At 27.9% G+C, this 16,018-nt stretch overlaps 1 protein-coding gene across 1 annotated transcript; it reads right to left on the reverse strand.

The window, feature by feature from the left end:
* Nucleotides 1-1,049: 1,049 nt before the first annotated feature.
* Nucleotides 1,050-1,481, reverse strand: LOC145050126 (zinc finger protein 2-like). The gene has a single exon (XM_078998427.1). It carries the CDS (start codon nt 1,479-1,481, stop codon nt 1,050-1,052), a length of 432 nt encoding a protein of 143 aa, XP_078854553.1.
* Nucleotides 1,482-16,018: the final 14,537 nt, after the last annotated feature.

Raw genomic sequence — 16,018 nt, forward strand, 5'->3', positions numbered from 1 at the left:
ATTATTTTTGTTAAAATATAATTATTTTTTGCTGAAATATCATAAATTCTTACCGAAACGTCATACATTATTAAATTTTCGGTATTAAAAAACTATTTTCAGATTATAAAATCAGTTTAATTTAATTTTTTAATATCTGCAGCAGCAGATGTTAAAAAAAAAAAACAAACACGCTTCGTATTACAGTCTGCAGCCGTTTGGTCCATCTCTTCTACTGCAGAGGTGGTATGCAGACTTTATGGATTTTTGCTTCAAAAAAACAACCAACACCTAAATGTCTTGTGTCTTTTTCCATGTTTGCGAAAGAAGACATGCACTTGAAAACGTCTACCCACCAAAAGAGAAAAGTGCTCAAAAAAAATACTTTTATAGAAAAACAAACTAGGCCTATGTCTTATAAAGTGTCTTAATGATACTCAAACAATCCTTGTATATATAGAAAACATTTTATAAATAAATATAAGGTAATATAAACAAATTATAACTAGTTAATTAATAAATGCTATTTTTGGAATCTACACATAAAAAAATAAGCATACATCAACAATGAAAAAGGTTGCATAAAAAGATACTATTTTGTCGAACATTCAACAGCAAGTATAACACGTTCATTCCAGAAGCAACACATTGACATCCAATAAAACGGTTTAAGAACTTCAATATTGCCCACATCTTTGTTTCATAAATCTCGACCCAATTTAAATTTTCGATCTTACCTCCATTTCAACTGGGACAAGGAGGATGTTACTTGTTAGTATGTTTACGTTCATCAGTAATTTCCATCCCATGTTTATATCTTAGCCTTTTTGTGTATAGCCCATATCATTTTGTGGACAATAAGAGTGTGCATTTTGTGGAAAATATATGTTATCAGTATTACTAACGATTATTATAAATTAGAAATAAACATAAGATTCAAACTTAGTGCTCATATTAAGAAAGTCCCAATCACTTACAAGAACGTTTACGAAAATGCATTGAGGATACAAGTCAGTTCAAAATGACGAGTTAATAATCTGAAACGTACGTAGTACTAAAAACTAGGCAGCTCAAAGTCTTAAAGACAAGTCAAGCTGATTAAAGTCTTCTTCAACACTTTCACTTTTGTAACTATAGTCAACTCCTCTACCCATTTCACTAGCAGCGAACCATCCAACATTTTCTGCTTGATGGTTGAGCCCGATCATGACTGGTGGCTTAACATCCCTACTGTTTAGAACACTAGAACCAGACCTTGATGTGGGCTGGGTGTACCCAGTACGAGGTATTACAGCTGAGGTTAATTCAGTACGACTCTTCTTTGCTATGTTCCTTTCGATTCTATGAGCATTTTGGTGTCCTCCAAGGGCTTGTGAGCTGTAGAATTTTCTTCTGCAGTAATGGCAGGAGAAAACTCGCTGGTGAGAGATGGTTAGAGTGGATGAAGAAGATGAAGAGGAGGAGATATCGTTTTCGGGTAGGTTTAGATTGAGGAAACTCATGACTAAAGAACAGTTGATGAGTTACGTGGAAGAGATCATGAAGTTCGATAACAAAAAAAAAAACCCTTCTTAATTTATGCAAGAGAAAGGAGGGTTTGTGTCGAATTTTATAAGGTATTTGTGTTAAAGTTGAGTACTCTTGCGCATACATATGCAACCACAAAATAGAAAATGTGGATTCTGAGTCTCTATTGTGTCTATGTATGTGGATAGAGATATGGAACAATGAGTGGGGAATCGAAGACTGGTCGCCTCTCTTAGTGGCATCCATGGAGTCTTTTGTCGGCTGATTACAATAGTTGTTCATTAATTTTACATGCACTAAAATATATGTACGTATACAAGGCAATTATAAATGAACACATATCCAAAGCCGATTATGAATTTTATATATAATAGTAATTAACTAATGATTTGAATTAAAATACAAAACGTCATGGGATATATATATATATATATATATATATATATATATATATATATATATATATATATATATATATATATATATATATATATATTCTCAGCCGATCATTTATTTAACATGATCACCTTAAAAAAAGGTCTGTGTCATTTTTCATTAAGGGTATCTTTCTAAATTAGCAACTTTTTTATATAGAACTTAACTGTTCGTCGTTATCAGTTTCCAATTTGATGATATCTTTAGCTCGTTTGAATCGGATATGAGGAATTCATTATCAAGATTCTTTTCTTTATATAACTCGTTAGCAATTATACGTATTTTTTCCATTAATCATGAAGTTTCGCATCTGTGTTTCAGTTTTCTTCTTCGTATTCAGTTTCCGATTTGATCAGGTATGTATATCATTTGAATCGGATATATCGGAGTTCATTATCTAGATTATTACTTTATATAATTTGTTTGGAATTACGCATATTATTTTCGTTTTGCAGTTGTTTCATCGGAGTTCATTATCAATATTATCAAGTTTCGAATATGTATTCGAGTTGTTTCATCGGATTTTTGTTATGTAGTTTGAGATATTTACTTCAAATCAGAGCTGATTTAATTTTCAATCGAATAAATCGTTGTAGTTTTTACGATTTGAACTGAGAAAGATTGCTTAATTACATCAGATATTTTGTACGTTGAGGTGAGACATATTCGAAATTAACTAGGTTTTCATATTTACGACTTTTTTGTGAGATATATTCGATATTAATATTGTTTTTGTTTATTTATATAGATCATTTGGTTTATTATGTCGAAATCTAGTGTTATTGATGCCGATTCACTGATTTGTATTCTTCTATGTGTGAGAGTGAAGAAGAAGATATTGAGAACACATTTTTTGAAGATATCAGTTATTGAATTATTTTTTTGTTTTTAATTTTGTTGATTATCATTTATTGACATATGAATATATTAATATGAATAAATTGTTGTTTTATTCATATGTGAATAAACGTGTGATAATTGTAATTTCAAATTTATTATTATGTTTGTTTTATTCATATATGAATAAGTCATGTTTATTTTATATATTTTGAATCCTTACGAATTTTATGTACTCATATATGAATGTTTTATTAAGTCATTAATAAACATTGTTTTTTGTTTTATTCATATGAATTTCATGTATTCATATATGATTGTTTTATTCATGCATTATTATATTGATTTAGATTTATAATTTTTTAGGTGGTGAATCTTTGAGTTCAGTAGATGATGCGCAATATTGTGGTGATATAATTGGAGAACATGTCTATAAGCAAGATGTACCTGTTCAACTTATTCCATTTAATGTTTTAATCTTCAAATCATTAAAGTTGGCCATCAAAATGTATTCCGAGTATGCTGAAATTGGTGGTTTTGATGTAAGACTGAGCACACAGTCAATGTTTGATAACAAGATTATAAAGAAGAAAGATGTTATATGTAATCGTGGTGGCAAACAGAAAAAGAAATCTTGTGACACATTGGGTACAAGTGGTGTTAGGAGGAAACGAAATTCAAATTCAAGAGTTATTGGTTGTCAAGCAAAGATTATATTTGAATCTGTGTATGGAACTGCGAATTATAAAGTTTTTCAGTTTGATGAACTTCATAACCATCGACTTGAGAAGAGAAGTGATTTAAAAAAGCGAGACAAATATCATATTCAGAAAAAGAGTTTATAGTGCGTGCTTCCACATCAAAAATACGCCTAACTATGACTCCTAAGTTGAGGGCAAGTCTGAGAGGTGGGTATGAGTTTGTAAAGCACAAAGTAGGTGAGTATAATAATTTAAGGAGAGATATCAACAAGGTTGTAGGTTATAAAGATGCCCAAATGATAGTAAACACAGTGAATGACCGTCGAGCTCACTATCCAAATTACTCATTTGAGTTTAATTGTCAAGATAATGTTTTGGGCTGATGAAATGGAGAAGACATATTATGCTAAATTTGGTGATGTTATCTCGTTTGATGTGACTTTCCGAACAAACAAGTAAATTATTCTATTTACTTTTTTTATTGCTTATTCATATATGAATATTTTAACTTTTATGTTTCATGTTCAATTTTTATTGTTGAAATTATTCTAATAATATACTGTAACTGTATTCATACATGAATATTTTTATTTTTACTTATGAATACATCAAAAATTGACTTTAATGAACACTTTTTTTTTGTGTGTGTTAGGTATCGAATGGTTTTTGTTCCATTTTATTGCTATTGACCATCATAAAAAATCAGTTGCTGTTGGAGCGGGTTTGCTAAGCAATGAAAGCATTGAGTCCTACTCTTGGTTGCTTAAAGCATTTCTTAAAACTCATGGGAAAGAACCAACACTTGTTTTAACCGATCAAGATTATGCAATAAAACAAGCTATTGAGAATGTTTTTCATAATTTAAAGCACTGATCATGTATGTGGCATATAATGAAGAAGTTGAAAAATAAGGTATTATTTTAATATATTTCAAATATGTTACATAATATTTAGTTATTCATAGATGGATATACTAATTTTTTCAAATATTAGTTTATTAATTTATTAATATTTATTGATATTTTACTTATTCATATTTATTCATTTACGAATAAATATAGAAGTTTATATTATTTTTGTTTTAATACAGATATCAGATGATTTATTTACGAACACAGACTTTAGAAAAAGATACTCCAAGCTTGTTTGGGACATTAATACGAAACCTGATGTATTTGAGGTGAAATAGGGTTTGCTGACGAAGGAATTCAATCTGGAAGACACGAGATGGTTTAAAGACATGTTTACAAAACGCGATTCATGGATACCTGGATATTTTAATGATATTGCAATGTGTGGGTTGATGAAGAATATGTCGAGGTCAGAGAGTATGAATTCATTCTTTAATACCTACTTAGAAAGTGGTAATTTACTTTTGAATTTTATGATGAATTACGACACTGCCATTCAAAAGCAAAGGAACACTCAACGAGAGGTTGATAAGGCATCAAAGAAAGCATCTTATAAAATGCAAACACCTTGAGAAATAGAACTACAAGCATCAAAGGTTTATATAAGTACATTATTTTTTGAGGTGCAAAAGGAAATATATAAAGCAAGTTTTTTATGTATATGCTCGTATGTTGGTATTGAAGATGGGTGGGAAGTTTATATTGTGCAACACAACAATACTAAAATCAAATTTACAAATGAATTTAAGGTAATTTAATAGTTTTTTTTTATGAAAAATGTAATGTTATATATATATATATATATATATATATATATATATATATATATATATATATATATATATGAATACTTATATATGATTGTTCATATATGAGTATTAATATATGAATGTAAATGTGTATTTTTTGTTTAAATTGTTTTTTCATTTTTTTATTATGTTTTTGTATCAGGTTGAAATAAAAGCTGAAGAGAAAGAAATAAATTACAGCTGTGAACATTTCAAGCGTATGGGTGTTTTATGCAGACATGCTTTTACAATAATGATAAGATATGGTGTGAAAGAAATTCTTGAAAGGTACATTCTGAAAACATGGAGAAAGGATGTGATATCAAGAAATTATCGTTTTAGTTCTCTTTAATCTGATTCAGGGGATTGTGAGAATGTGAAGCTAGTCAATGATTCATATTATAATTTTGAATCATGTTTGGATATTGTAAGAGATGACAAAAAGAAATTGGCTTTGTTTGCTGAGAAACAACAGAGGCCGTTGAATGAATTTGAGATTGAGAGTGATTATACATCTGCTGGATTGAAAAGCAAGACGGATGGTGAAGTCGTATGCAAGCTTATGGGTGTTTTTATTCCTATTCCAAAAGAGATTAATATTCATGTTCCTCAAGTTCAATGCAATAAAGGTTCTGGAATCAAGAAAAGAATTCCAAGTGTAGGTGAAGTAGTATATGAAAATTCTAAAAAAGAACATAGAATGTGTTCAGAATGTGGAAAAGGAGTTCCTCAGAATTTATGTACATGTCCAGTACGAATTGTAGCTGCTCAATCGACAAAAGACATTTAGGGTTTTTTTTTTCGTTTTATTAAGTTATGAATATAAGTAGATAATAACCATAAACAATAATATTCATGTATAAATAATACACATGTATATTGATATGATAAATTGAGATTTGAAATATATGTTCTTTTAAAATGAATATATCATATTTATTTTTTAAATAAGTTATTAAATAAGTTATATTGATATGGTAAATTTATATGTGAAATACACATATTATTTGTAAATTATTCATAAATGAATTCATAATATGTGGATTCATTTATCATTGAAGATGTTATTATTTACATATTAAAGGTGAATGAATATATAATGTTGGTATTCAATTATGAATACACTTAAATAAAATTGAAAACTAGTATAAATAAATACAAATATGTGAACTTTGTTATACTAATAAATAAGTTATATTCATATCTAAACTTTTTTATGTTCGTGTCATAACTTTGTTATACTAACATATTACTTCTAACTTAATCATAAATGAACATATCATATTCGTATTCATTTATGAATAAACATAAATAAACTTTGAAAATATTTGAATATAAAAAAATGATAGAAATAAGCTAAATTGTTTGTACTAATAAATAAGTTATATTCATATCTGAAATTTGTTATATTCATATATGAACTTTGTTATACTGACATATTACTCCTAACTTAATCATAAATGAATGTATCATATTCGTATTCATTTATGAATAAACAGAAATAAACTTTCAAAATATTTGAATATAAAAAAATGACAGAAATAAGCTAACTTGTTTGTACTAATAAATAAGTTATATTCATATCTGAAATTTGTTATATTCATATATGAACTTTGTTATACTGACATATTACTCCTAACTTAATCATAAATGAATATATCATATTCGTATTTATTTATGAATAAACAGAAATAAACTTTGAAAATAAAAAAATGACAGAAATAAGCAAACTTGTTTTTATTACATAATCATTCAACACAAGATAATAAAACCTGTTCCTAAGCATTTCACAAACTATTTAAACGATATTCAATAAAATTTAACAAACCATCTAAAACTTGTTTCGCAGAATCATCTTACATGTACTTCAAATTCATTCATCTTCAACACAAACTGTTCTATAGCATCACACTTCATCACAAGCAATCATCAATATTCTTTTAACATTTTTTGAATTGTTTGCACATCCTTGTATGCATGATCAGTACGCACTTTGAATTCAACTTTTTGATATTTTTCAGCAAGATCCAACACCTTAGCCTTCAACATGTTAATTTCAGAAGTTAGCATTCGGTGTGCATACCTTTGCCTCAGCTTCTATAAAGTAGTTTTTTGAATTGCAATTTCTTTTTGAAGACCTGGTTTACACTTTGAGAGTGGTTGTCCCATATAGGTCTCCATATGTCTCATTGCAAAGACCCCTCAATCAACTTTGTTTTTAACTGTTCTCTATGGCATTTCAAGTCGTTGGGGTTTGATACTTTCTTTTGAGATTGCATTTGCTTTTGGATGGTTTATTTCTTTAAAGTATCTCACAAAAATATTTTTCTGACCATTAAATAAAATAAAAGTTAGATATGTAATAAATTGGTTCTTTTATGATGTTGTGAATGGGGTACATACAAAAGGTTTCAATAGTACTCTGTATTTCCCTTCATAATCCCCCTTAACTGCAGTGTTGTCCAGAATTTCAATTGATGGTTTCTTTAAGTTGAAGACAATCACAAAAATGTGAGAACTTCTAACAACTGGAAAGAATACCTATTTTTATGTATATAATGGTAAGTATTTTGTTGATAATATATATATATATATATATATATATATATATATATATATATATATATATATATATATATAGGGTTAAGTTCAAATGAGAACACTATTTAATGTGAGAACGTGAGAACACTACTTTATGTTACTATTCTAATATGAATTTAATATGTATAGTATTGTAGTAATTATAATATGAATATATTCAATTTTATATTGGTATTCTACTATAAAATTTAGATATATATGTAGTAATTTAGTAAATTCTAATGTGAATGTTAAATATGTGATTGTTCATATATTCGGTGATGAATAATGTCATAAAGTTGTACATACAAAATTTTAATGTGAATATTAATGTGTGATTGTTCGTATATTTGTTAATGAATAATGTCATATCGTTGTATATACAAAATTCCTAATAAAATAGTAACATAAAGTAGTGTTCTCATGTTCTCACATTAAATAATGTTTTCATTTGAACTTAACCCTATATATATATATATATATATATATATATATATATATATATATATATATATATATATATCTGTGTGTGTGTGTGTATAAACAAGTTTAATTAACATACCACGTAAATATATTTTATGTTCAAGATTTTTTTGTACCCATCGATATTGTCACGAAAGTTCTCCTTGAATTTTTCATACTTTCTTTCATCAGACAATGTTGAAGTTAGATAAGCATTCGGTAACCAATATAATTTTGAAGGATTAGTAAATTGTTAATCATAAATGAATATATCATGTTAGTATAATAATCATAAGTATATACTAAATAATTTATTTTTGATTTTTTATTCAAATATGAATACATAATCATATGTGAATTTCAGTTGAATATACATAATTATATTAAAGAATACATCATATTGGTATAATCATATGTGAATTTCAGTTGTAAAAAATATAATATTCATAAATTAATGCACCATATTGGTGTATTCATTTATCAATAAAGAAGAAATTAAGGTTAGAACATAAACTTACAGAAACTGCAACTTTCAAGAAGAGTCTGTATGGTGAATTTCCAAAATCCCTTTCCAGTTCTTGGTGGTTAAGTAAATCAGCCCAGGTGTCTAAAACTTCTCCAAAAATCTCTGTGCTTGCATATAGACTTTCCATAATTGCTCTTTCTATTATCTGACCATATTTTGTCTGGAAAACCACATCTCTGCAAATATATAATCAAAATGTCATACACTATTATCTATATAATAATCATATATGAATGTCTATAAAATAAAGTTACTTACGATGTATTCCCTTGCAAGTTGAATAGCCACTCACATACAATTCTCTCCTTATGTGTCAGTTTAGGTTTTGTGTCTATAATTCTGCATTTGAAAGGTGATTTGAAAGCATTGGAAAACTTCTTCTTTCTTGCTTCATCCAAATCATGCTTTGATGGTCCTATTTCAGTAGGAATTGCTACAGAGATTGGTTTTGCATTAAGAACATTTTTGTTTGCTAATCTCATAACAGCCTTTTGATGTTCATCTTTGATTTGTTTCTTTGTAAGTGGTTTTTTTGGTGAAGATTCATTAGATTTTTTACTTGATGTTTGATCTGAATCTTGACTGAGACCTAGACTAAAACTTGGATGAGTATCTACATGCCATGAGATTTATCATATAAATAGTTGTAAGTTAATTATATTATTTATTTTATATTTTGAAATGTTTTTCCAAATTGTTACCTCCTTCATTTCCTTTTGTCTTGTCAGCTTTTTATCTTTTTTTGTTTTCATTTTCTGACTTTTTCTTTCCTGAAAGATAAAGAAATTTGACTAAATAATTCATTCGTTAATAGGTAATGTATTCATTTATGAATAAGTAATGCATACCATTATTTATGAATAAGTAATACTATATTTTTTTTATTTATTCGTATATTGTGTTATTTATTTATGAATAATAGGACTTATTATATTCATTTATTAGTGAATCAAGTATTTATCTCTATCTTCTGCATTTCCTTTCTCAATTTCTGTTTATTTATCTTCACCTCCATCTTTCATGTTCTTAGCTTCTACTCCTCCTCTATTTCCATGTTTAGAGTTTTCCTTGCCTGAAACATATACATCATATATGAATATTTTATATTTTTTACTCATTTATATAGTGTATTATTCACTTATGAATAAACAATGTTATTAAAAAAAATCAATATAAATATTGTAATATATTTTAAATCATTCATTTACCTGTATCATCTCCCTCTCTTTTTTCAACTTCTTTTCCTTCTTTATGTACACGTTCTGATTTTTCTTTTTCTACAAGATCCATTTAATGTTATATATTAAATATAACTAATTAATGAATTAGTGAATAAATAATAAGTTGATAGTAACATACGTTGAATAACTTGACTGATTAGAGTATTAGTTTTACTTGTAGTCATTGGTGACCCTGGTCAAAATTTAATAAACAAAATTGTTATTGTGTATTAATATTTATATATATATTTTTTAAAATAAAAGTAAGACTAAATTTACCTATATCAATATTATCCAAAATAGTTTTCATTTCAGGGTCATTCCAGATTGGGAGCTGATCCGTACACAACAATTTTTCTCCATACACAACAATTGGTGCTTTAAAATGTTATATTATACAACTATATAATGCATGAATTGTTGTGTATGGCAAAAAGCGGTTGTGTATGAATCACTTCCCTTCCAGATTTCATCTTCTCGACTATTTAAACTTGAAAATTTACCTATATCAATATTATCACAATGTTTTCAACAACTTTATCTAACAAATTTTCATTTTCAGTTTGTTGAATAGTCTCTTTATGATTATTTGTTTCTTCAGCATCACCATCTTTTTTCTCTTCATCATTGTCATTTTCATTGTTCTTTCCATCTTACTCTTTTACTTTAGTTTCACCTTCTTTTTGATTATTATCTCTATCATTCTTTATTCCTTCATTCTCTATTTCATTTGAATCACGTAAGTAATCCACTTCCGGTTGACTTCATCATTATCATTTTCTTCTTCATGATTTTCCTCTTCATCTTCATTTTCTTTTTGATCATTTGTTTTTTGACCCATTATTGGTGTCAAATTGATACCTTCAACTCCAGTTTCATTACTTGGAAATTCAAAAAGTGTTGTTCTTTCAGTTTCTTCTCCAACAATTTATTTGTCATATTTTCTTTGAAAATCCTAAAATATTCCTTTTTAGGGAATTTTGTTATTGCATCATTGAGCTTTGAATTCAACTTTTCCTTCATCCTATCAAAACTATTAAGCATTTTAGATATTTTTGATTCATATGCCTATGTAAAAAAAAGAATTATGATTAGAGAGTAATATAATAATTTAATGTAATCATATATTATTAACATTGTCAAATTAATTACCTCAACAGAGTGATCCTCATCTGTATCAGAATCATTGTCTTCGAGATCTGTATCTCCTTCATCTTGTTCATTAACAAATTCTTCATTTAATTCTCCAATCCAAATCTACCTTCTTGTTCAAATTTCTCTCGATATCTAATCTTCTCTGAACTCCAATAACAAATTGTTGGACGTTTACGTGTTACCGTTAAAGCTTCTGAGTGGATGTTATCAACATAGAACAATTGCACATAAATGATAACTAATTGATATTCATATATGAATAAGTAATTCAAACCATTACGTATTCATACATGAATATATATATTTATATATGAGCAAGTAATATTATTTTTTAATTATTCATATATGAATAAGTAATGTAAAGCATTATATGTGAACAAGTATATTTTTTTATTCATATATGAATGTATGTGCTATTTAGTTATGAATAATTAATATTATTAAAATTGAGTATAAACATTATAATAACTTACCACCAAGAAAGTTGAAGGTCCAACAAAGTAGCTGTTATCTGAGTATGGTATGTATAAGTTCTTTGTTCCAACAAAACAGTCTAAATCATAGCTGCACCAATATATGTTGCTGATATCTGTTTTTCTTGAAATAAAACTCAAAGGAAACAGGTTGCATCTTCCCATTGATGTTGACTTGCAAAATATGTTGACAAAAAGAACTAAGAAGTTCAATTTGAAATTGAAATTAGCTTTTGTATTACTAACAATAACTTTTTTGATCGCATTCAATCGGATGATAGATCCTTCTTGAAACTATTGCTTTCATTCATCATAACTAGTATCATCTTTAGGCCATTATTCAGTGTTTATCTGTGATTTTCACTGTTTTTGTTTTTTGCTCAACCCAAGGATTATAGATAGTAATGACTCTGGTGAACATCTGTTTTTCATCGAGTAATATTCCTTTACCACTAGTTTTTTTTCTCTTTCTTGATTGGTGACTCCTTTTTTTGCCTTCTTTTATGGACGACTACTTTCAAAATCAGATTCTAAATCATGTAGTTATCGTTTTTAAGGAGTTTTCCTTTTTGATGGACTTTTTCTTCTTTGATGCTTTCTTTTCTTTGGTGTTTTTGTTTCTTTTTTATCTAGGAAATGAAAACATATTATATTTGAATAAGTTATTGATAAATGAATATGATATATGTTCATTGATTTATTAATATTTAACTATTAAAATAATGTAACTAATATATACAAATTTATTCATATATGAATATATTAGATATGATAGGAATTTTGTATCTTTCACATTTTTCCTCTTCAAATTTGTTTCTATCATTGTGGTGGCCGTTTTTATCAGAAATACAAATCTTTTTACCTTCATTAATTAGTGAGTAGAAGATAAATAGTTTTGGAATACATTTTACAAAGAAAATATTTTATATTCATAGATGAATAAATGAAGATAACAGATATATATATATATATATATATATATATATATATATATATACATATATATATATATATATATATATATATATATATATATATATATATACATTCACATATTCACACACACACACACACACATATATATATATATGTATATATATATATATATATATATATATATATATATTTTGATATGTGAAGATACTGAAGATCAATCACCAATTTGAAAAGAAAAATGTTCCAAAACAAAACAACATAAATATATGAATAATTGTTTCAATAACGATTAGTTTTTGAATACAAACAAAGCTAAGCCATATACTTTTATTATTATATGAATACAAAAATTCAATAGTTTTTTATTATAAAACATATCTAGATTATGATTGAATTATTCATATGTTAATAGATGAAAATTATAGTTGGGATATATAAGTTATTCATAAATGAATGTAACAGATGTATACATATTTATGTTGTTCCAAAACAAAACAACATAAAGGTATGAATATTTGTTTCCTTTCACATATGATTAGCTTTCGAATACAAACAAAGCTAAGCCATATATTATATATGAATACAAGAATTCAATTGTTTTTTTTTTAATATAAAACTTATACAAATTGAAGTATTCATATGTTAATAGAAGAAAATTATAGGTGGGATATACAAGTTATTTATTAATTATAGCAGGGATATAAAATATATGATATGTATTTTATACCTTTTTGATTTTTCTCCATTGATCATGTGTCACTCATTGTTGGTGGGTCTTTATCGGAAATGTTAGTGTTCTTACCTTCATTCAATAGTGAGTAGAAGATAAATGAGGTAGATATTCACAAATGAATATCTGAATAAAACATATATATTCATTTTCTTTTTCACATACAAGTTTGTTTGTTATATTCATCTATGAATAGAACATATATAAGTCATTTTTGTTGTATTCATATTTGAATAATGTATAAATGACAACAAGTTATGTTCTATTCATATGTGAATATAACATATATATTCACAAATGAATATTTGAATAAAACATATATATTCATGTTTTTTATTCACATATGAATATGTATGTTATATTCATATGTGAATAGAATATATATAAGTCATTTATGTTGTATTCATATTTGAATAATGTATATATGACAACAAATTATGTTCTATTCATATATAAATATAACATACTGTCACACCCCAAAACCAAGAACGGCGGAAACGTTCTGGGGCGGAGGACGTCATGTACAGTATCACAACACAGTAAATGTAAATAAGCAAACAACATCATCCATTGCATTAAATATATAATTTTAATACAAGCGGGTTCCGTACAGTTTTAGACGCCAAAAATATAATGTAAATCAAAATAATATGATGAGTCTTGAATGCGCTCCATCTTCTCAAAAGCTGGCATCGGTACCTGTCTACTGATGACCTGAGAATACAAGTTATTTTGAAAGAGTTTATCAATATTAAGCTGGTGAGTTCATAAGTATTTTAGTGTCGGTGTTTGTTATCAAAACGTTTGAACGTGTCTCAAGTATAAGTTTGTAAAATGTATGTAAGTGTTTGTAAAAGTTTGAATCTCTCAGAAAAACCTATATTTTCTATTAAAGTAGCCTTCTACTAAGGCTTAACTATTTTGTATGCTCGTTTGTTGTAAAAGTGTGTAATTTCCCAAGTGTAACTATCATTTAACAAATATAGTTTGTACATTAATGTTTAAGTGAGGTTATCACTAAAAATATGTAATGGGCAAATCATTGTAGTATTGTAGTTTTGTATTATAGGAACTACTACTGTACTAACTACCTTAAATCAGATTTATATTAAGGTATAATGTGATAATTGCACCATACTATCAACTGGTAACAACGACATATGAATGGTCATAATAACGGAATGACGTTTGGCACCCGCAGACGTGCAAGTCCAACTGTAGCTAGCAGCAAGGTGTAGGATAGTCAATCCAGTATAGATCTATACGCAAACTCACGCTCTCCCTCCAAGAGAATTCTGGCTACAACTCGGGCCATGACATTTAAGGCATGCTCTGATCCAGTGGATCACAATTGTTAACATATTCTTGTATATGTAGTGTAATGTTTCTCGTTCTAGTATAGTTGTATACGTTCTCTTTCTAGTATAGTTGTATATGTTCTCCTCCTAGTATAGTTGTATATGTTCTCTTTCTAGTATAGTTGTATATGTTCTCGTAGTAATGTAATGTATAGACTCATGAATGAACTGACTCATTGATCTAGTAGTTGTAGTAGTATGATCCTGTGTTACCCCGATGGTAACTTACTAATGATGTGTATAGTACGCATGAATATGGAAGTACTTTTATGTCTATATATGTATATTTGATATATAAATAATATTGAAACGACCTTCGGATGGTCATCCGAAATCCCACCAGACCACATCCAAATCGAGAAAAAGGAAATACGACGGATGGCCTTCCTAAGCCCTTTAAACATTGCTTATATATCTATACATATATGGGCATGCAATTTATAAGAAGTATAACAAAGTTTAAATAAAAGTATTTGATAAGTAAAAGAGTTTGTAAAGCATTTTGAAGTAAAGCAGTTTGATAAACAGTTTGAACAGTGTTAAAATCATTGGTTTTCTAGTTATTAATCACATGTGATTAATGCAATCACATGTGATTGATTTCAATAACTATAAGCATTGAACTTGTATTCCCCCCCATAAAGTATTTAAAACATTTAAAAGCATTTGAAAGGTTAATTAAAGGGTTATGACCTCACATGTGGTGAGTGGTTTGGATTGTAGTGTCGGATACCGTGCTAGGTGGCAAACGGAGACTTGTTCACACGCACGAGCCTAGTTATCATATAATAAGCATATATATAACTAATTAGCCAAATAATAACTTAATGAAATAAGTTGGGACACTTAGGAACATGCAAACACTTGGTATAAGTGTTATAGGTCCTAATGGTTGCATCTAAGTTGCTACGAGACAAGGCTAAAGGGGTTTAATATACCAAATGACCTTGTATATGAGTTTACCACCCAAAAAACCCCACCTTTGGAGTTTAAGGTCGTAAACCCTTGAGTTTACGGCCGTGAACTCTTGACTTGGTGGTTTTGGGTGTTTTAAAGTGTTAAATGACTTCTAGAATAAGCCTAGCATTGGTGGTTTAATCCTTTAGGTAGTTTAGGGCCTTAGAATGCTCCTTTGAGGAGTTTACGGCCTAAAGACCATATCCCCTAGAGTTTACGGCCGTAAACTCCTATGGGGTGGGTGTTTTAATTCATTTAAGCCTCTTGCACACAAAGGATAAATTCTAGACTTTTGTTTAAGGCTAAAGGGGACTTTAGGCACACTTTGGTGCCTTTACTTGGAGTTTACGACCCAAGAGCATTTCTTGGCCGTAAAATCCCTTTTAGGGATGATTTTGATGTGTTTTACTCCCCATTCAAGCTACAAGTAATAGAGGGTTAAA

The sequence above is a fragment of the Lactuca serriola genome, chromosome 5, assembly GCF_051521515.1.
Source record: "Lactuca serriola cultivar US96UC23 chromosome 5, Lser_US96UC23_V15, whole genome shotgun sequence".
NCBI classification, from domain to species: Eukaryota; Viridiplantae; Streptophyta; class Magnoliopsida; order Asterales; family Asteraceae; genus Lactuca; species Lactuca serriola.

Excerpts from the sequence above, each read along its gene's own strand:
- LOC145050126 (XM_078998427.1), bottom strand. The coding sequence starts at position 1,481 with ATGAGTTTCCTCAATCTAAACCTACCCGAAAACGATATCTCCTCCTCT.